Source organism: Chamaea fasciata, unplaced genomic scaffold, assembly GCF_029207755.1.
Source record: "Chamaea fasciata isolate MVZ Bird 193981 ecotype frontalis unplaced genomic scaffold, bChaFas1.0.hap1 SCAF_1, whole genome shotgun sequence".
Lineage (NCBI taxonomy): Eukaryota > Metazoa > Chordata > Aves > Passeriformes > Sylviidae > Chamaea > Chamaea fasciata.
The window spans coordinates 108,375,537-108,399,017 of record NW_027094086.1 but is presented as its reverse complement, the minus strand read 5'-3'; the positions used below and the strand labels follow the sequence as shown (position 1 = coordinate 108,399,017).

Genomic DNA, 23,481 nt, shown 5'->3' with positions numbered 1-23,481 from the left:
TCTTCATCCTCCAGCTCCTTTGCATGTTCCACAAGTTGCAGTGGTTGCCTTGGGTTTTTTAGAGTAACAAGCATTTTCCTAATTTTGTTGGACAATTACTGAAGTATTTGTCAAATATATGCTCACAGAACTTATAATGAGAAATTACGTTCTGAAAAATGCATCCACAGTCACAGTTTGTTTTATTACTTGCTCAGTTTCCTCATGAGAGAAGATTTGTACCTGCTATCATCAAACAAATAAGCTTAAAACTCCAACTTGAAAATTTTATTTGGCAGGAATATTTTGCATGGCTTGATTTTATTTTGAAATTAAACTCCGATAGCTGAAACAATTCCTGTTAACACTGGTTGTATAATGCCAAAATGGTTTGCACAGATTTTTTTCCTTTCTGAAAATGTGAACTGACAAATTTTCCAGTCTGAGTATGAATTTCACAGTGTTTGAAGCATTACAACTTGCATATAAGTGGCAATTCTATCAGGTTTCAAGGTTGGTTATACACACGCACAAAAAAAAATATTAATTGGCTGCATTATGTTATAGCTAAGAAATTATTCGAGTGTAGGAATAAATATTTGGACACACATGAACTCAAGACACCAAATCTTGGTTAAATTTAAAAAATATCAGTGTGATTTTTATGCTTGGTAATACTAGCCATTCAATTTTTTAAAGAAAAGTGCTTTTTATTTTTCTGTTCTATGCGTATTTAAGTTCAGAATACTGTAGTGTTGTAGGCATTTTGTTGCTCTTTAAACTGCTGAACAGAAGTGCTGAATGACCTTGCCAAGATCATATAGCAAGTCAGGGGTAATAAACGAGACCAGAAAGTTTATTGCTGGCTTATATCTTTAAACAGCAAACCCTTATGATTGACTAATAAAGAAAAAATTATTCACAACTGCATCTAATTCATTAAGGACTGTGCACTTGTTTTTCTTGTTTCCTTCCATTTTGTGCTTTCTTTGGCCTGCTTGATTGTTTTATCAAACTGCTAAATATTTTCATTTAAACTGTTAAGTTTTTGAGGGCATGGCTGATTTTATTTATTTATTTATTCTCGCTAGGGTTTTGTGAAGTGTTTCTAGGTCCAGCCACAATTTTAATATTAAATAATGGTAAAGATTATTTCTTTTTCATATGAACATTTGGTAAATCATAAATTATCAAATACTTAAAATCAAGTTCAGCTGTTTAGGTGCAGGATGATTAATGAGGTAAAAGACAAGATCACTGTTTGCACTTCTATGGCTTAGAAAATACTGAGAAATGTCCAGATAATCGTAATGGTGCTGTGCAATCCTAAACTCTGATATTTTGTGTGTACTTGCTTATGAGATCTTATAAGTAAGATCCTACACTCCATCTCTGCATTTTTATTCCAAACAGAAGCCAAGAGCAATTCACAAGTAGCGTGAGCAGACTCCAGGGATCATGTTCTCATACTCTTGAGTGGATTGCCTTGGGGAAAAACTTTCAAGTTCTGTGTAATATTTTTGTTCGTTTTGTGTTGTTTGTATTATTAGGGTGCAGAACCTAAAGTTTAATCAAAATCAACGTGGGCTGTGAACAAAAAGTAGGAAGATTCCCCAGTGTTTGGTGATATATTTAAGTTTATTAAGTGTCAAATGCTGTATGTTATGTTTAGGTAATTAAGAATGATACTAAGTTTCATACCCCTTTTGCCTTGTAAACTTTCTAAATAGAGATTAAACCTTGCAGAAAGTCTTTGACAGTTTGAAGAATGGAAAAACTATTAATAGTTTAGGATTGCACAATTTCTTGAGGCTTTTTATTTCTGATTAAATTAGATGAATACAGTGAGGAACACCCATGCTAGTTCCACCATAGATTGTCATTCTAATTCTGTTTTGACTCGTAATGTTGTCCTGCCTCTTCCAGGTAGAAAAGATTCCACTTCCACCTGTTTGAAAGTAACCTACCTTTACTTTCTTGAAACTTGGGCTGTGTTTTCTTTAAACTTACACTTCATTCCACCTCCATCTTATCTGAGTAAGAACATGTTGACAAGTAATCGCCACCTTCCAAGGCATTGTGTGTATCTCAAGTGTTTGTTGGATGTCAAGCCGCTCTTGTTATTACTGCTTATGTTGTCCCATACATCCTAATACAAAGTTAACAGAAAAAAAAAGTTTATAAAGGGGATATTTAACAGATTCATTTTCTCTATGAATATATGTTGCAAATAAAGTTTTGTTTTCAATAAAGAAGGAAAATTAATTTTACTAGACAATTCAGTGAGTCTTCCATGCTAATGTGCCATGCTTTAATTGAATGCCTGAAATGATCATATGTTGAATTACTGTAAGCCATACAGAAATCAGCAAATTTAGAAAGTATCATTTGTTTCTGCATCATTAACCCCCACTTTGCCTATCCTATCCCTTTTATTAAAACCAGTTCATTAGAATGCTAAAAAATAATTTGAGAAAATAATTAGTAGAGTTCAAGAATTGTGTATTTTCTGAAGAAATTACTGTTTGTTATCCTTTGTCTACTTACTAAAACAAGTTTTTCACGATTTCATGACCTGTCATCTTCACATTATCTAATGCCTATTATTTCTCACTTTCTTTCTCAAAAGAGGCTATATATTTTTTTTTTCCACTTGCTAATAGCTCTGTGTTACTACCCTGGATATGGAAGTTTTTGCAGTTAAATTTCAGTATCCAAGTGTCCCCTTTTAAACATAAAATTTTACAATAGGCTATTGCAGGGACTAGGGGAAGTGAAGTTCACTTCCAGTGGAAGAATTAAGACCTTATTCAACTAGTAATGAATTAGCCTCTCTAACAGGGTGATTTCAAGGAAATATACATTAAGATCTTGAGACAGTGTTCATATGTACTGAAGGCCATACCATACAGTAAATTTTCTTAAACACTTGTTATCTCTTTGTATGACTCTGAGCGTTTTTTTCTAAAGAAAGTTTACTTTTTTCTACCAAAAAAAATTTTGTTTGGTATAATTAAATCACATTTAAAGAGAAGCATTTCTACTCTTTGAAGTACTCAAAATGGTTGAGAGGAATGAAAGAACAGACACTTTTTTGTGTCTATTTGACTTAGAATGAATTGATGAAATGCAGAAATATTAGGATGAACTGTGTTACAAATTTTGGAGACTACTTAAATAAGCTAATAAAATATCAATCTCTGTGCTACTAAATAATAATGATGTTCTGAAATTTAATATATTTAATTGCATATGTTAATTTGAAATGTGTATAATATAAACCTTATTAAGAACATGCTAGCCATTTTTTCTGTGACTGAGATTATTGTGATTTTTTGATTTAATCAGTTGTGCCGTTGGCTTCATTTCAGGAGGAAAAAGGGGAGCACCCCAGGGAATGCTGGGCTGTTCCCTCTGCTGCTTACACTGTGCTAATGAGGTGTCTTCGGGAAGGGGTAAGGCTTTTTCATGGTCCTCAGCAGAATTTCTCCACACTAATAACCCTTTAGGCGTTGTGTGAGGATTGTAGCCTGCAGCATTGCAGTGCCTTGTCAACCAAGCATTGCTCTTGAATTTAAATAATCATAAGACCATGACCTAAGCAGGAGATTAATGCAGTGTTGTTCTCTGTACATTTAACATTTATGTATTGCTGTTTGTGTTAGGGGAAATGGGATAGTAAATATAAATTACTGTTAATAAATGTGAAATTTATTAATGATGTAGGCATCTTTTGAGAAATGTTTTGGCAGCTTGTGCTGTTCTCTTGCAATTTGATTTTCATCCTTCTTTGTAAATCTTTGAGCAAGATTTAAGTGGTTTTTTTTTTTTAAGTGGATGATACATAGTTTTTTAAAACTGCATTGTTATCCTACTGGCTTGTCAGCATCCTTATGAGGCAGAAGAGTAGTAATTAGGTTTATTCTCATACATGCACTATACTGTGTTCTTCATTCTTTTTGGTGATGCCTTAGCTATGCTAGAAAAAAGGAAGAAAAATATGCATATAGTTCTATTTGTAAAATGAAAAAGAATTGAGTGGAGGCTTTACATTCTCTGTTTGTATGAGACCACTTTACTTTATTTTTGCCCAAGGCAAAGCTCAAGGCAGAAAACATGTCAGAGGTTGCTAGAAGGTGGAAGGCAAGAGGAAATACCTTTTTTCCTTCCTTTTTGAGATCTTTATTGCCTACAGATTGTGATTAATAAAGGAAGAGCCTAGATGCATTTTACTATCTTCAAGCCTTCACGTGCCCAAGAACACAGAACTGAGTTTGTATTGAGGACAATTTCTAGCTCATAATTAGAGTAAGATGTCACTCTAAGGCACAGTAGTGAGATGCTATTTAATTATAAATTTAGTAATGGAAGACTTGCTGTTTCTGCATATACAGTGTGCAGAAACTAAATCAAGACATCCATACGACACTAATTTATTCCTGTGAAATAAAATCACTTCTTAGTCCTGAAACATGTCAAATTTTTCTTAATAATTTATCTTGATATATTTTTTCTTGAAAAAAACGACACAAAATAGAAATACATTTGCCATGCAAATTGAATTTAATTAAGCATAAATTTAAAATTATGTCTAGGCTAGCCAAGTACATCTGTGCACTTCTACATTTTGTTTGTGAGGATGCTCATTTGTAATGCAGATGTATATATTTTTAAAACATGTTAGAAGCTGTAAAACTATACAAGACTTTAGGATGGAATGGACCTCTGGAGGTCATCTAATCCAATCTCCTCTTCACAGTAGGTCTAAATAGATCAGGTTGCTCAGGGACACGTCTGTTTCAGTCTTGAATATCTCTAGTAACTATGGTCCCACCATCTCCCTGAGCAATGCCTGCACCTCCTTCATAGGAAAAAGTTTCTACTTGTTTATGATTGAAGTTTTCGTTTCTGGCCATTGCCTCTTGTTCTGTGGCTATGCAGCTCTGAAAACATTTGTCACCAGCTTTTCTTTATTACAAGTAGGTGAGCTTTGCATTCTTATATTAATAATTAAAAAATATACATAAATTACTTCATGAATTAATTGTAATTTTTGTAAGCTCAGTTGTGAGTTAAATAAATTTTACATCAGGATGTTTTCTGAAGTGATTATGGGTATATTGTCTCAGTATTTATGAAAATGGCAAACTTTTTGTAATAATAAGGTCTGAGCTATGACAGTGCATTGTATGTGCATTATAAATACTCATTTCTAGTTTTTATTGCCAGTTAAAAAGCTTAATTTGATGTATTTAATAAAAATTCAAGAAAATAAAACCAGTTTATGCCATTCAATACTATAGTTTATATATTTTGAGTTTTGTAAGCTATGTCTGCTGTTCTTGAGTTTTATTATGAAGTACTCTGAAGTGTTCTTGAACTTGTGAAGTTTTATAAGATTTGTCATTATCAAAGCAGAATTGCCCTCTGAAACAGAACAGTAGAACAGGAAGAAGTTTGAAATGTGTGTGTGTCCCTTTTATTTGCCTATAAAGGAACAAAATGTTCAGAAAATGCAGGTAGTGTCATTTCCACATACCTTCTGTGCCTGAAAATCTAACAGTGACAAAAAAGTGTATGGGTCAGTGAAAGGAGTTTTAGGGTGATGGAGGTAGAAGGTTGGGAAAGTCTTTTATCTGTAGGGGAACACAAGTTCAGATTTCCTGCATCTCAGTGTTGTTAACTTGAGATAGAAACTGATTTTCAACTCGGGCAAAGAACAGTTGAGTTCAGTTATGTATCAAAATAAGGGAATTGGTACATTCATAAATAAGTAGATGATAGGCTTGATTTGATATTTTTAGGTATGATGTTGTGGTCTGTCAGAGTGCATATAGTAAACATTCTGATATTTTTTTGCCAATCTCTTCCAACTATTTCCAACCATGAAACAAAATACCTGTTCCAAGCATCTGTATTTGTTCAACTTCTAAGTGTTTGTGTGCAATCTCCAAGATAGGAAGGTCCTGATTTCTACTGCTAAAGTGTATAGCTGTTAGAGTTCCTGTGTTATCCAGTCATGGAAAATACTTTGTTTCAGAAAGGATGTTCTTTTTTAATATTGAGTACCTAATGCTAATGTGACAAAATTTTCCTTTTATGCATTTTGCTTGATTTATTCTAAACTGCTTTGCTAAAGCTCCCCGTATGTACTTACCCTGAATGGATCATTGTATGTATTATTTGAATCTTGTCACTGACTCTGCATGTATTTTTTCTCTTTATTATATTTAAGGTTAAACCTACTCTTAACTTACTCTAAGTGAAATCTTAGCTTTAGTTTCTGTTTTACGTTTGCTTCTATTCAGTCAATCCTTTCATGTTTTTGCTTCTCTGATTATATTTTCATTTGCCCCTCCCTTCCTTCGGATCCCCCCTAGTCTTAGCACTGATAATCTTTCCTATGTCCAAACCACATTTTGATGTGTTTTATATTTTTCCTTCTCTGATTTGGCTTGGATTATGTTGCTTGGATGAGGTCTCTCACTGAAACTAGACAGGAAGTCAGAAACTGTGCAAGCCTCCTTTTTAGTCTTCCTGAGAATGGAACCATTAAAAAATCAGTCAGAAACTTGGTATCTGTCCATTTCTGCTCACAAGTGGCATGTAAATATAAAATACACAATTGCATGCAATTTTAGTAACAACTTCATAGAATCTCAAAAAATATAGACAGGCAATACAGTTGGGTGGATAAATGAATATATACATATTAACTGTATCTGGTTCTTAAAACATGCATGACCCTCTGATTTTATAGAGTGGCACATGGAGAATATATTTGAGTCAGAAATAGCAAATGAGTTTATGAAGGTTAGTTTTCTGTCTCTTGGATGTACAAGGTACTGTGTAAGAAAGATTTTTAATAAATGTGGTCTTGCCAGAAAGCTTTATAGTGTACATTTCCCTTTTCCATATGGACTTCTTCCTTCATGAGGAGCAAGATATAAGTCTGAGGGCTTTGGTTCTGAACAAATGAGAAATTTTAATAATAAAAGAAACCTTTAAAAAATATTTGCCAATATATAAGGCCATATGTTTTATAACATATATTCTTAGCCAGAACTGTTCCCTGATAGTGAATTTGAAGGGGAGAGGAGAATGAAATCACTACTGTTTTCTCAGAAAGTATAGTATAGCCTATAGTATCACAGGGTCAGTTTGAATCATACATTCTCATTTTTATTTCTTCTTTAGACATAATTTTTTTTTTTTGGCGGAACTGCCAATAAAAGAGTCATTATCTGAATCCTATACAGGATCACTTTCATTTCTTCTTTAGATCTCAATTCTCCGGTTTACTGCCAGAATTTTTTTTAAAAAATGGAAGTATTTAAAAGTTTTGTTTCTACATATTTACTCCTCTCTCTGAAGGCTTTATGTTGCAAATTGTTGCCAAACTAAGATTTCATTCTTAGAATCATGAATACTTTGGAGGATGCAGTTTTACTTCATTAGGTTATATTTGTAGGTTTTTTTATTCTGTCTTCTTAGATTAAAGGAAGAAGTGTCTTTAGAAGTTGATTTAGAAGAATTACGTGGAATGCAGTGTTACTTCCTAAATCCTTCAGCTTTCAATGTTTCTGTATCAGTACTATGCTGTTACTCAAGTGTATGTATCTATATGTAGTATAAGATCATAGAATCATAAAATGTTTGAATTGGAGAGGACCCACAGAGTCCTCCTCCTGTCCAGCACAGGGCATCCCAAGAGTCACACCATGTGCCTGAGGCATTGTCCAAACTCTTCTTGAACTCTGTTAGGCTCAGTGCTGTGACCACTTCCCTGAGGAGCCTGTTCCAAGGCTTGACCACTGTTGGGGTGAAAAAACTTTTCCTGATATCCAGCCCTAACCTTTCCTGACACTGATTGCCAGAGAGAAGAGATCAGTGTCTTCCCCTCCACTTCCCCTCAGGAGGAAGTTGTAACTGCGATGAGATCTCCCCTCAGTCTCCTCTTCTCCAGGCTGAACAGACCAAGCAACCTTAGCTGCTCCTCATACAGCTCCCCCTCATGGCCCTTCACCATCTTCATGGCCCTCCTTTGGATGCTCTCTGACAGCTTAATGTATTTTTTATTGTGGTACCCAAACCTGCCCCCAGCACTCAAGGTGAGGCCACCCCAGTGCAGAACAGGGTGGGACAGCCCCCTCCCTTGCCCGGCTGGTGATGCTGTCCCTGATGTACCCGAGGTTGGCCCTCCTGTCTGCCAGGGCACTGTGGACTCATGTTAAACCTGTCATCAACCAGGACCCCCAGGTCTTTTTTATACAGGGCTCCTCTCCAGCCTTTTGTTCCCCAGTCTGTCTGTATATCCAGGGTTCTCCCAACCTAGGAGCAGAATCTGGTACTTGCCCTTCTTAAACTTCATATAGTTGGTGATTGCCCAGATCTCTTAATTTGTCTGAGAGGTCTCAGCAGGGCCTCTCTGCCTTCAGTGGGCTCAACACCTCCTCACAACTTAGTTTCATCAGTAAATGTACTTTAAAAGGATCATAAAATATTTTATCCTACCTTTTAATAAAATGAAGGTATGCTATTTTTTGGTAGTATGTTGGTGAACATAGTAACTGTAACTTCAGTGCTTCCAAGATTTTTGCTGCACTGTTAAATTTATAACAATCAGTAAAAATATCCAGTAGAAATAGTTATTTCAAAAATGGAAGGAGATTTTTTTATGATGTTGATTTACCCCTCCTCCCCTCCCCCCAGTTAAAATGGAAAGACTTGATTAAGAGGACTTTCCCTTTCCCTTTCCCTTGCCGTAGTTGGCAACTTTTTATCCTTGCAGTATCTGTATTTTCACTCAGGGCTCTTTTTCATTAACATCCCTGACTTCACTGGGAACAGATATATCTGCAAGTGTTCAACATTGCTGAAAATTAGGAGCTTTAACTGGGCTTTATAAAACTAGTTGAAGTCTAAACCCATTGAAAATAAAGTATGTGCTTCTTTTTTTTTTATACAGTTCCATTCATAGTTTTAGATTTAGATGCAGTTCATGATGTGGGCAGAGAGTTACTGATATATAGAACTGCTTTATTCATATCTTGAAGATCCATTTCTGTTCACTTAAATACCTTACGTCCTGGTAACATCACTGGATGACTCCTTTAATTAAGAGGCCAAATATTAGTTTTGATCAGGCTTCCTTGCAGACGCTAATTAAGCAGAAGATGGTACTAGTTTTGTTTCTTAGATAGTGCTCAGGAACAGATACCAGAGGATCTGAAATGGAAGGTCTCAGGAGGCATCAAATAGAATTACTTTGACACATCATTGTGCTGTTAGAGCACAGTGATGATGCATGACTATTTTCTAGTCAAATGGATAATCTGGAACAGGGCATAACTCATCCCATCAGTGGCTGAAAGGAAATAAAGCACATCTTCAGGACCAAATTTTACAAAGAAAAGCTGTAATTGCATCTGGAAATTTGTTCACATTAATAATAGCTATTATCCACTATATTTTGCTTTGATTATGATTAATTAATGGGATTATAGTTCATTTATTAAGTGCTTATGCCTGCTTAAATTAGGAGTGGAGTCCCAATTGTCAGTCTTAATAATCACTTCATATGTAAGAGAGACTTGACAATTATGTTTCAGTTAAGGCTTTGATTGTTAAATGCATCAATTTAGTCAATTTGATAAATGCATGTATTTTTCCCCAATTGAAAAACCCCCCCCCCAAAAAAAAGACTGAAATGCAGAAATATAATTCACAGAAAAAAGGTTAAAACTGAACATTATTTATAAAATATTTTGAGAATTTTAATTTTAGTAAACTTGTATGAGTATCGGTGTATTTAGGTCTTTAGTAGGTCAAAATAATGCAATATTTTGCAGTAATCAAAACTGTAAAAAGAGAGAAGCCTAAATTCTTTTTTGTTTTATGTCTGCAAATAAGAAGGAAGGCCACAGAATTCAGTGGAGTTTTTATATAAGAGTGTAACCACTTTAGATGGAAATTGACTTTGGTATTTCTCTTAAATATTTTGAGTAGAGCTGCAGCTCTTTGGAAGAACAGGAAGAATTATCATGAAAATGATGAATACAGCCCCTTTTTTTTGGCAGCATTATACTAGAGTTTCCAAATGTTTCTACATCTAAAATCTATATTTTAGATTTACTAATTCAGTAGGAGGAAAAGTGGATATTGAATATATTTTTAATGAAGTGTAGGTTCTCCTCTTCTGCAAGGCTTTTGTACTACTTGTTGAAAGGTTTCATTACTGTTGCTCACAGTTGTTGGTGGCTCTGATTGTAAAGATAACTGTCAAAAATCCAAAGCTTAGTAGGCTGAAATAGAGATCAGTTAAGAAAGAAATCAATTAGATATTATGATGAGTTATTTGTGAAGTCAGACTATAAGGACAAATTGAATTATAAAAATTATATTAAAATTCATTCTTGTTGAACCCAAGGTACTATTTAAGACACTGTTGAAAGACTTCACCTTTTTTTTTTTTTTTTTTTTTTTTTTTTTGTTTAAGACTGAGATGAGGTGAGGCAATGCACAGCCAAAATAACACCAGCAATGTATCTTTCAGTTCTGTTAAATACTTTGATTTTAAGTGAAAATTATGTGGTTAGTACTAAAAATAGGAAGGATTCAGAATCTCATATGGAAATTTGGGACTTCTTGTAGTAAACGGGACCTAATAATTCATCTTAACTATTGGTCAGGATTGTCTGCTTCAGGAGAAAAGAAGGGAGTTACAGAACTACTTAATTTGCAAGAAGTCTTTGCCTTTATCCCAAGATTTGTTGACACTTCTGAATAAAGGGGGTTTGATGTAACTTTTTTTTCTAATGTAACTGAATATCTCATAATTGTGTTATTCAGGGCATGATGATGATGATCATTCTGGTGATGAATTTTGACACAAATTCATTCATTTATAAAACACTGATCATGGAACACCTCTAACATAATAGAAGTTTTTAATTTGTAATGACTGCATTTAATTTGGGGTGATTATTTGGAGGTGAAAGGTTTCGTATTGAATTATACTTGTATTAAATTGTCTTTGCAGTAGAAAAGAAAACGAGGGGAAGTAGGATCTGTGAACATAACTTTATCATCAGGTGAAGTTTCTTGAAAGCATACTTTTGCAAGTATCAAAAAGAATTAAGAAACTACACTGACAATAAACATTGAATAAAACGTGGACATAGACAGTAATTTACAATGAAATTAGAAACATTTGCAAATGTGTTTTCCTTCCTCTCCTTCCTATAGGAAGAGTGGGTAGTGAACCAAATAGCAGCAAAGATAATTGAAAATGTGTGTACTACTCGCTCATGCCACGCACAAGGATTTATTACAGCAGAAATTGGACCTGTCTTGTGGTACCTTTTCACACATTCTACAGGAGATTCTTTGAAGATAACTCCCATTTCGGTAAGGAATTTTCTTTTGTGGGTAGTGTAATGCTTTGGCATTTAGTCTGAAAAACCTTCTGAATTTGAACTGAAATATATTTGAGCATGTTTGCTGTATGTTTGTGGTTTTTATATTTCAGACTACGTTATAATGTATTTGAAAAATTTCTAAAATTGAAAAATGCATTATTACAGTTCAGTGCTTATGAATAGTTCTTGTGATTCATCATTTTCCAGAACATATATTTCCTTATGCTGGTAACAATGAGTTATGTTGAAAAAGTTTAACCTTTCAAAGAATCTATTAAATTCGTGCAAAATTGAAATTTCCCCTTTTTATGCCATTTCAGATGAGCATTATTTATTTTCTTTATCAAAGTCTTGTTTAGACGACTTAGGTGAATTGATCACATTTCTTTTTAAAATTGTCAGGGCCTAGTCTTTGCCCTGAATTTTTAATGCAATATAGAATGAGAACAAGACAAATAAGAGTGATGATGTGAAGCAGAAAGTTTGGAACAGAAGGATTTATGAGGTAGAAAATACTTAGCAGGACTGGGAGTTTAACCATATCTCTTGGGCTTTTTACAAGGGCGTGTAGTGACAGGACATGGGGGAATGGATTCAAACTAAAAGAAAATAGGTTTAGATTAGATATTAGGATTTTTTTTTTTATTGTGAGGGTGGTGAAGTTCCCCAGAAAAGTTATAGCTACACCATTCCCTGGGAGTGTTCATGGCCAGGTTGGATGGAGCTCTTGCTTTCCAAACGGAAAATGGTAGTGTCACAGCTGCAATGGTGTGCACACAGACACACCTACCATAAAGGTAACTAAAGAGAGAGGAATAAAATTTATTTGAAGTGTGGCTTAAGAGGTAAATGGTATAATAAATTTATAATTTTAAAAAAAATCTATCTATTTATTGATTTTTTTTTTTAACCTTAGTGTGAACTTGTGGCAGTCTTGCCTGCAATATAAACTGCTCAAATGTTGTGAAAAAGTCTTGACATTTTAGAACAGGAAATCTATTAGTAAAATAAGCGTTATAAAAACCATCGCTCTGTAGCATCTGAAATTCTTGGCAAAAACAGTCTTAGAACTTTCATGGGTAGAGAATAATCTGTCTCTAATTATGTAAAGTATATATGTGTGAGTCTGGCTATTAGGCTGCTTTGTTAGAAAGGGTCTTTTTAAGACTTCACGGATTTGATCTGTGAGTTTTATGCTTAGATCGCAACTACATGTGTGGGAAAAGACTGGAGATAAGAGTTATGATTTCCTTTACTTACTGAGTTTATAATGTAGCCTGCTTGATCCTGTCTCCTATTACTGCTTTTGCTATAACGATTGTTTTGTATCATATGCTTTCTATTCTTGTCAATTAGACTGGGCAGTAATTTGTTTGCTACTAGGTCATGCTATTTTTTTTTTTTTAATCTCTTTCAACTAATGCTGAAAGTTCCCTCTTATTTCTCTGCTATCTGTTTGGAGAACTTTGCTTCGTCATTTACCATTCCCTTGATTCCTACAGCAGACCTCCAAGGCCTGCTCCATTTGTAGGAGCCAGTTGGCCAGTTATGCCTGTCTTGTGTACCACAGTAAGCAGCATATCCTGGAGAAACTGACTGTCTCAATTACATTCAGACACCGAGCTAAAAAAGATCACCAGAGGAACTATCAGTGGGCTTTTTCTTTTTTTTCCTTTTCCCCTCCTGAAAATCCAGTTTCTTCTTGGACAATATAGTATGTTTGAGGCGGGCCTAGCTTTTTTTTCTCCTCAATAATATGCAGAAATGACACATCTGATTGTCAAGGTTAAACTTGTCATCAGTGGTGTTTCACTAGGGCTTTTTGTAGCAGTGGGCTTAGAGGTTACAACGTCATATGGTTTGCTCACTTTGCCCTTGGATGAGTTTTAAGAGACTATGAGAAGAGTGAGTTGTTGTTTATCCTTCTGTGCATCCTCTGCTTCTTTTGAGAGCCCAGGTCACTGTACCTCTAAAGGCTGTAAGGTTCAGGTGAACCACTAAGAAGCCTCTTTTTTTTTTTTTGTCATAGGGTTTATGATACGGATATCTAGCCTCTTTTCAGCACTACTGATAAGAAGAAAATTTTCCTTCTGGAAAAACTGGAAGATAGCAAAAAATGTGTAAGAGGAAGCTAAAATCTGAAGAGCTTTTTGTAGCTCTTTGTGTAGTTTTGTAGCTTTTTGTATAGTTTTCTCCCTATTTTTTTTCTTTTTGTGTCCATTGATAGCTACCACTATGTACTAGTCAGTGAGGCTTTATTAATTGCTCAGTGCAGTTGGTCAGTGCTGGTGTTTGTGTGATCTTTTCCAAGTGAGTAGACTGAAAATATCACAGATTATAATTTTCTCAGTTCCTTTGCCTCTTGTTCCTGTAGGTGTGATACAGCAGCCTGATCTTTATGGGCTTCTTGTTCAAAGTTGAATCATCTGGCACTCACAGGTTGGCAATGGGACTTGGAATGACATTGGTTTTGCCAAGCTCTTACTTCCTGATTCTTTTTCTTGTGTTTGAAATCTTTGTATTATAAAACTTACTAGTCTTCAGAAGCTACTCTAGAAGCCTTCTTACAGATGACATCTGTTAGCATGAATTTGTGTGTTTTAGGAAGTCATGGTAGCTGCAATTACCAAAATTTCCTAGAGAAACTTGGCTGATTTGTGGGATATACTTTTAATGGCAGTTGATAATCTAGGTAGGAAAGGTTTTTTTGTGGTTTGTTTTTTTTTTTTTTTTTTTTTTTTTTTTAAGCATTCTCTTACCTTTTCTCTCTCAAAGTTGCTTAGCAATTTGTGCTTGGGTGTGGAGACCAGCATTTTAAAAGGACCAAGTTGAGTTTGCACACTGAGATCTGCTAAGGCAAAAATTTCTTCACCATTTTGTGCTTATCTGTGGTATAAATGTACATATGCACAATAGAAACAAAAACATACCTCTTCCCAACTAATGTTTGTTTCCTGTGATGGCGATAGGCTTACTGGAGATTCTACTTTTCCCTTATGTACTTGCTGAAGTTTCAGTCATGCTGGAGGTAGGGCTTGTTCCAAATTCACACATTGGAGAGCTTTGAAAAAGCAGCTGTGAGGAGAGTTGCAAGAGTAAGATATGATCACTGTTCTATATCCTTGGTGAAACTGGTTTCTTCTCATTTTTCTGGTCTTCGTGGAAATTGTTGCTATCCATGTAAGTGAATATGTCTGCTTTTTTTGGACAGATCATTTTACACAAGTGTTCTTGGGTTTTCCCCTCCACAGTTCTGGGGATTGTTTCCTTTATCAGAAGACTGAGGTTTAATACTTTTATATGAGGTGAATTGAAGAAGGAAGCTTTTAGAATAGGATGCACTAAGGTGGCACTTTAATCCTTTTGCTGTTTTGTAGTGAAACACTAAAGTAAGAAGTAGATAAACTTATTACTCAATGCCTGGTATAAATCATGGTTATGTATTAATACTGCTGTGGCATTTAGATACATAATCTTAACTTCATCTGATAACAATCAATTGATATTGAAAGCTAGTGCAGGAAGATCTTTCCCCAGCTAAAGTTTATGAAGATTTTAGTGGTATGCTAATTTAAAAAATAAAATACTAATGTATTCTCCAGCTATAGTGTACTGTATAATTTCTACATTCATTAAATTGTTGCTACAGATATGCAGGCATTTTTATCCTGCATGACCACATAAATTGACATAATCAGTGTCATATTTCATTTTATTATGCAGTCATTCTTGCCTTGTTTGAATGTATCCTGAAGAATTTATTCTTAACTGACATCTATATTAGAATGTAAAAATACGTTTCTGTTAAGAAATACATCTATCATATCTTTACTTAGAGTTAGCAGCCTGTCTGGAGTGTATCAGCAGTAAGGGACTATGGAATTTTGCTTATGATTATTTTAATCAATAATAAAAATATATCAAGAAGATTCTCTCTCTTTGGTCTCTGGAATCAAGAAATGACACTTTACTTTGTCCTGACTGTCAGGGATGGCAAACGGGCACTATGTCTCAGTATTTTTTTTCTCACTTTGGAGTCCGACATGCCTCAGGTAAATATCACGAATTTTGCCTGTAGGAAAGCTGTGTCTTTTTATCATTTTGCTAGGCTCAGGAAAAAAAAAAATCTGTAAAGTATCAAAGTGATATTCTGACAAGTTCAGCAGCAGGAAGAATATTTTCTTTCCAGTATGCTGAAAGTTTTTTAATTGAAAAAAGCCCCCCTAAAAATTTTGTTTCTGAGAGAACTTTTTCTGCTGGAAGAGAAGTAACAAAACATAAGCCACTTTAATGGAAACTAATTTGGGAAAGCTCAACACAGTCTTTGTAGGGATTTGGTTTCTTTTGTTATTTTTTTAAAGTAATTGGTATTGAATAGTTTCTTTCAGAGACTTGTGTATTGCAGGTACTTTAGTGTATTCATTCTCAAGCTAGAGAGAGTCATGGAAGATATCATGAAAAGGTGAATGTTGCCTGCTAGGTAGCATGTAGCCTGTAAGACTAGAAGGATAGGGGAGAGATGATCATAGAATCCTGGAATAACTCAAGTTGGAAGTGACCAATAAGAATCATTAGGCAAGGGCTGGAGCTGCTGAGAGAAAACGTGCTGGTTAGGGGTGTGCATAGAGCAGGGGTGGAGAAGCCATTTCCAGGAGAGGTTCTGCTGAAGCCTTACTCTCACTAAGAACATTTTGTGTTCCAGGACTGCTGCCTGGAGCTGATGGTGTGAGCTCTACTCTTACATATTTCATCATCTGTTTCCAATTCCTGCTCCACCACCTTTTGACCTATCTCCATCTGTTCTCTCCCAGTACTGGATCTACTGAAGTGTTTTAGGGTGCTTTGTACTCTATCTCACATTTAAATTCTCTCTTCTGCTTTTCTGATGAAGTGTTAGGTTCATTCATACAGCAGAGCATTCTGTGACGTACAGACTAATAGGAATTTGAAGCTTCTACTCTTGGCTATTGGTGGGCTGGAACTTTTCTGCTACCATCAATACTGCAGTATTATCCTAGAAGACAGCCTATGATTCAGTCTATGACAGCCTTCTTTCCTATGAAGTTTGCCTGGAAGTAATGTGGTTGCCTGTGACTGTGGTCACCCTTGTTTGGCAAGGATTGTAGTAGAGATCCAAAGCAGTGGAAAATCTGCACACACCATGTTAGCACACCAAATTAGCTCCATGTTGCTTTGGCACAGCCTGTTCCAAGGTCCCAGCAGTTCATTGGTCATACGACCCTCAAAGATGTTTTTAGTGAATACATGTACCTTCTGCCCACTCATTTTGAAAACTCTGAATAGAGGTGAAGAGCTGGAGTGTATCCTGGAGGAAATAGAGCATGCTGTACTAAGGAACAGAGATTGAGTGTCTGTGTTTTCAAAGAGAGTAAAAAAATAATAAAAGAAGAAAAGTAAAAGGCTGCAATCGATATGGTTCCTGGACCAGAAAGGACAAGGAAGAGCACGAGCAGAGTAGATGAACAGCATCAATAAAATGTCTGTCAAGTTCATGATTTACTGTCTTTTATGCCTTTTTTTTCCTTATTTTTTCTTTTCTAGTTTGTTTTGAGTAATGTTTCTAAGGGCACTGACGAACTGGACAGTTTCTGGGGTCCTTACATGGAAAGCTTTTCTTTTGTGATGGCATTCTGTGTAATTGACTATAGTTTCTCTTAAATGAAACTTTACTGTTGAGTGCACACCTAGTAAACAGCAATTTCTAAATATAGCTGGTCTGAAGAGAACAAAGAAATCATAAATATTACCTACATTTCTCAAAAGGAGTCACCTTCAAAGTTTTTCCTGAAAGCCAATTCTGATTTTCGTGTGAATCCAATATTTGACATAAACTGTTCCTCTATGCTAACAGTATATTCAAGCCAAAGAAAAAGAAATTTTTAGTTTCTGAGGAGTCTTATTTTCTTTATCTGGAGAGAACAAATGCAGTTGTAGTCTCTTGAAGGTTGTATTTTCACAGATATCAAAAGGAAATTGATTTGGAGATAAGGCTGCCCTGAAGGTTGTTTGGTAATGTTTGCTAGGAAATAGCTAAGTTAGTAGAAACTGAACAGGTTTGTGCTCACTTCACTGGAACATGGTCAGTATCTACATTTTCTATTAAAATTGTTTTAATCACTGATATGTGAAAATCAACCATATGGAGAATAGTTTGCAAGTTTATTCTACTAACCGCTGTTTCTTATTAAGTAACTAGATCTGAAGTAGTATTTAGAGCTAAGGATAGACTTTAGACACCGAAATATTACATATCACATTATTGTCCATGAGCAGGGAGAGAGAAGATGCCCACCTTAATGGGTGCCCATAATTTCTGTGGCATGTGCCATGTCTGTATTTCCTCTCCCTGTACTCCTTTCTAGTACAGTGTTATCTGATGCCGTTTATATTGTGATTGACAAAAGACTCAAGCATGGGCTGTGATGCTGCATCATTATTGTTCTGTAGAGGAAAAGAGTAATGTGACTTTTTGATGAGGATGTTGGTGTATGAGATATTTGAATTTCAGCTGCACAGAGTGTATAGCAATGTATTTGGAAGAATTCCAGGTCTCTAAAAATAAGTAGTCTTTTCCCTTAATATTTGTCTTAGGAATGAATCTGTATGAAATCCTTATATTCCTAAACTATTGGAAAACTCACCAGATGCTTTGATTTTCCATTATTCTTCTTGAGATAATAGTCTCATTAATTTTATTTTTTTTCCACTCTTGTAGGCTTTATGCAGAATTACTCGTTCCTCACCTAATGCTTTCCAGAGTGTCATTGAAAAAGTGGGATTAACAGCTGTGCTAAATTCCTTGGCAAATGGAATATGCAAAATTCAGCAGTACATGCTCACGATGTTTTCAGCAATGTTGTCATGTGGGATTCATCTACAGAGGCTAATTCAAGAAAAGGTTTGTGTTCAGATTAATCTTTCACTGGCATGGAATTTCACAAATGTTGGAAAAGTTAAAGTTGATACTGCTAGTGCTTTTGGGTTTTCAAAATACATCTCAGTGACATTTGCAAATCTGAATAGCAGAAAATGAGGAAGTGTTTCTTTTATACTTCTATTTGGTTAAAATCTAAATTATAAAATGTACAGTTTTTCTTTCTCTCATGGGTCTTTGACAAATGGTACTAATGGGTGTATAAATCGTTCCTCCAGCTAGAATTCAATCAATCCAGAATACCCTAGCCTGACCATAACTGATAATGGGCCCTCAGAAAAATCAGTAAGGACAGCTATTTGCCATAGTTCTTTCAGACATTTAAAATAAGAAAATAAGGAGTGTCCTGATTAAATCTGAGGCTGTACTTTATGTGTCTTGCAGAAATGAGCATTTTAATTCCTTAGGTTTTTCTTTTAGTGTCACTGAATAAAACAACTGGTTTTGATTTATGTCTAATATAATTTTTGGTATAAGTAGTTAAAAGTTTTCTATTTTGATCCCCAAATTGTTTTGTATATAGAAGAAAAAGTGTTTGTTTTTTAGCAGTATGTCTGCATAGTTCATAAATGAAAGTAATAATCTGCCTCTGTTTGGAAAGGATAAAAACCACAAAGAAAGTAGGAACTCTAGCACTTGTTTTCATCAGGTACTCTGTTGTAATGTACGTTGTAATCTGACAATCATCTTGACTACAATTATCTGTTGGGCATTAGTTGAGAGAGTTTTATTTCCCTACATATTGTTTTAACAATTATATTTAAATTAAAAAATAATCCCACCCATGTGGCCTGAAATCACTCATCCTAAAATTCATTTGTGTACCGTGTCAGAATTGCTAGTGTGTTTTTGTGAGTGCGTGTCAGCTGGCCTTAAATTTTCCGGATCCCACAACAGCAATAACAGGTGACAAATTGTCTTGTAATATTGCACTGACAGTGCACGTTGCTGTGAGCTGATGGTATAGTCAGAGGAGCCTGATCAAAACTTATTCACTTGAACTTTCAGCAAAAGGCTGCAACGTGCAGATAGACTATGGCTACAGCATGATATTTTCTGTGAAGAATTTCTTGTTTATATAGGACTTATATTGCTAAAAGAACTCCCATATTGATACTGAATTTCTTATGGTCAATTGCTAAATACCCTTTCTGATACTGCGGTTCTTATGAACAATTCTAATCAAATTTTGCAGATCAGAAAATTGAAATACAGACAAATGTAGACATTCCTTTAATATCATATATCAAACTAATAATAGAAGTGGGAATAGTGCCCAAAGCTCTAAGTAAAAAACACCGTACTGTAAAAACTGATAAAGTGTAGGTCTTGTTTATGACATGTGCTCACATTTGGTAACTGTACCTGCATTATGGCTCAGACAAACTCGAATCTCATAGAATGGGTTTTTTTTCTGAATGAGATTAGCTCAGTTGGTTAGAGCCTTATGGTAATAACACCAAGGTTGTTGGTTCAATCCTCATGTGAGCCATTCACTTAAGAGCTGGACTAGATGACCCCTTCCAACTCAGAATGTTCTGTGATCTGGAAACTAGATTGTAGGATTTTGGAAGCTGAAACTAAATTTCTATTTTTCTTGAATAGAATCTAAAAATACAAACATGCTCCTGTATTAAACTGCCAGGTGCTATCACATCACATGGAGTGATACTATTTTAGAGCGGAAAATTGAATTTAATAGTCCATGCCTTTTTCAATATTTCATGCTCATAACGCACAAGTCTGCCTTCATGAGAGAAGGGAAGAGTGAGTTGTGTTGGCCTACAGATTATTTTGCGTTCTTTAAAATTCTTGTGTTAGTTCAGTTTAAGAGGCAGGACATCAGTGGCATACAGAAGGTAGTGACAAAGATGTGACTATTTGTTTAATATAGGCACAAACAACATATTAAAAGATACTTAAAGATATAAATTCAAGATAATTTAGCTTTGTGTATGTTATCTGGAAACACCCTTAGCTTGTACTTAGCAGCTTAGAACTGCCCTTGTTTTCTTTGGTCTTCGAGAACAGCAGTGAAAACCACTTATAAATGAAAGGCCAGAAATGCAGTTCTATGATCATCTACATTAATGCAGGACTTCAGAGATCTACAATAGCCAAAAGAGACCAGGTTTTGTCCCCCTCTGATGCAGAGACTTTCCATTTTAGTTTCCTGTTTTGGAAACTAAAACAGTTGAAATTGTGTTTTTAAAATAAAGTGTGGAAAAAGAGCTCAAAATCAAGGATCTTGAACACATTATAGCAGTAGATTAAAAAAAACCCCACTAATTACTTTCATCTGGCTGTCAAAATTCACCTTTGGATGAGTGAAAATCACTCACAGCTTTTTGAATGCAGTTAGTTTCTTCCAGAGGTCAGATAGTGGGCCAGGGTGTTTCTTATTTGGTTTCTTTTTTCTTCTACTAGTCATAAATAAAATAAATCAAATATTTACAGCAATATATTGTCACAACTGCATTGTAAATACACTGTAAGCATTGTCCTCATATTTCAGTAACTGTTGTCAATTCTTAGTCTTTTATTACCTGAATGTGGACAAGTAACTACCACTGTAGATGATGTTTTTGTTAGCATCACTATGAATTAGTAAAAAGATAAATATATATATATATATAACAAAGTTTTTATAATTCTAAACTTATAATATGGAGGCATTTGCCAAGCATAGAACGGGATTTTGAAAATACGTAACGATGTAACAAATGTTTGCTATTGCAATTTCTGTTCTTGTATAGTGAGATAGTGGTCTAGCTGTTTTCCTTTTGTGCAGCCAATTCAAAACCATCATTGCTTTTGTTTTAAACTTGCACTGCAGTATTACTCCGTGTATCCAATATAAAATCATAATCTCGTTGCAGTGTGTTCTCTTGAAATGAAAAGTGTCCTATCCTGCAGAGTCTCCATGGTTACATCAAACATTCGCAGGGGAAGAAGGAACAATATAACAGAGAAATTATAAATAATGTATTTGGCAGTATTTGAGTGATTTTTGGCTTTTCTGATGCATTAAGTCCTGCAGGTCAGCAAAGATGTGCTTGAGATTTTCTTTGGATATACCGTTGCTGTTTTGCAGTCCACAAACCAGCCAGAAAAACAAATTCCAACAGGTCACATTTGTTTCTTAAACCAGATTATTAGAACGTTCCCAGATAAGTCTGATGTAAATAATTTTAATTGGTTTAACCCATATTAATACCCACGTGCAGCATTGAAATATTCTTGCTTTCTGGAGTATGAGGACCAAAATAGATGTGCTTTGCCTTTTAGTTGCATGTATCTTTGTCATGGTGTCCTTGTGCATGGTCTATGAAGTCCATTTATGTTAGCACAGTCAGTGTTGCATTATATATACTCTTCGACTATGTCTGAGGTTTAATGGCATTTCTGAACATAAAATCTTTGTTGTTGTTGTTTCGGTAATTTCACTTTAAAAAACCCTTGAAAAACCAAGCCACGCTTAATTAAAATTCAACTTCTGCATTTATTGGATTGTAATTTAAGAACTTGACTGCTGCAAGTTCATACTGGAGGAGCTACAAGTCATGTTCTGTGAGCTGTTGAAGTGTTTAAATCAGTAAGCCTTTAAATCCCAAGACTGACAAATTCTTCTATTTATGAAATAAATTGTTGAAGTACAGTAAAACAGCTCTAGAATAATTAATAGCAGCTTGTTTTTCTGGGATTTCTGTAGTTACTGAATGACAACTGCTTTTGAAGACAGGCTTAAAATGGTGTCAATAAAATCTGATGGTTTCTTGGCTATCTCTTACACTCCTGCTCTTTTTCCATTCTCAGTAAAGATATACAGTTAATTGTTGCAAAGGATGTCTCTCATAAATTACAGTCAGTGTTGGTTTGCAGTAATTCTGTCTGTAAATGAGGAATTTGAACAGTTATATGTATGTTAAACGTGCATCACGCAGCAGGGTTTTTAACTTTGTACACAACATGCATACACTACTCATCTATCCTGTAGTGTGACTCTCTTAAAATTCCAGCACAACTGTTTGAAGGTAGGCTCTCTTGATGAGGCCATTTGTGCTCAGTCTAATTTTTGCATAGAGCCAGTTGACACAGTTTGTGAATTCTGGCTCAGTTTTTAATTCTGATTTTGTTTATCCTTCTACCTTCTTTTCAAGTCCTAGTTTTATTTCTTCCTTGAAGAAATGATGCTTTTCGTTTTCTGAACTCAAAATAAAATTAGATACGGACAATCAAAGAAGGTAGAAACAATTTTGCCATCTATTTGGAGCATCTGGTGTATAATTTGGGGTCTGATGTAGACAAGATTGTATTCAACTAAGGTGTAGTTTTTAATATTCCTACATATTAGGGAATGAATAGCTAAAAAACTTAATCATATTTGTGCTTAAATATGTACGTATTCTGAAAATAGTTCAGCTTTGTTTTAAAACGAATATATTAAAATATCCTATGTTTATGCTTAAGGTAAGCCATTAAAAATAGAAGTTTTATCGTATTTTGTAGTTAATTTCATGCTATTTTGGACTTAGTACATTAAATAGTGTTTACTTTTTATGCTACCACTTGTGATGATGTGCAAAGCAGCTTTACACTGGGCCAATCAGTCTTGGACAGAATTTACTTGCTAGTGTTCTGTGGATTTTTTTTCCTGTGACTGACATGAAAATGAGCAAACTTTAAGTGTATACAGTCTTACAATACAGTGTGAGTAACCTTAACGTATTTGTGTTTATTTCCATCAAGGATTTTGTGACTACAATTACTCGTCTACTTGAAAGTCCTTCAACTTTTATTCGAGCAAAAGCCTTTCTGGTCTTGCTACAAGTTCTAATTAATAACAGGGAGATGTTGCTCCTCAGTTGTCAAACAAGGTAAGGTGATAATGGAAGATAATCAAAGATATGGTCTTTAAAGTTGTACCTGAAATGCTTGAAAATGTGTGGTAATTTTGAGCCAGTGTTTTAAAGTAAATTGTTTTGTGTGTAATAGAAATTGTTTCATTCATGGGAATATTTTGTCTGGGATCATCAGGTGACAATTATTCACAAGGGGAAACCACTGTCTTGCGAGGAGAATGTCTTTTAAAGTAACTTGTAGTTCCAATGAGCGTTTGCATTTTTG

At 34.9% G+C, this 23,481-nt stretch overlaps 1 protein-coding gene across 10 annotated transcripts in view; it reads left to right on the top strand.

Moving 5' to 3' along the window:
• The window catches only part of ULK4 (unc-51 like kinase 4), a 215,276-nt gene that overhangs the window by 37,357 nt on the left and 154,438 nt on the right, over positions 1-23,481 (top strand). For all 10 annotated transcript variants that reach the window (XR_010722489.1, XR_010722490.1, XR_010722491.1 and 7 more), the window contains 4 exons: positions 3,351-3,434; positions 11,227-11,388; positions 18,136-18,318; positions 23,104-23,231. Coding sequence is in view for 7 of the 10 variants with exons in the window: in XM_066192922.1 (XP_066049019.1) it covers positions 3,351-3,434; positions 11,227-11,388; positions 18,136-18,318; positions 23,104-23,231 (557 nt within the window). In the remaining 3 variants the exon portion in view is untranslated. The remainder of the gene's footprint in view (positions 1-3,350; positions 3,435-11,226; positions 11,389-18,135; positions 18,319-23,103; positions 23,232-23,481) is intronic.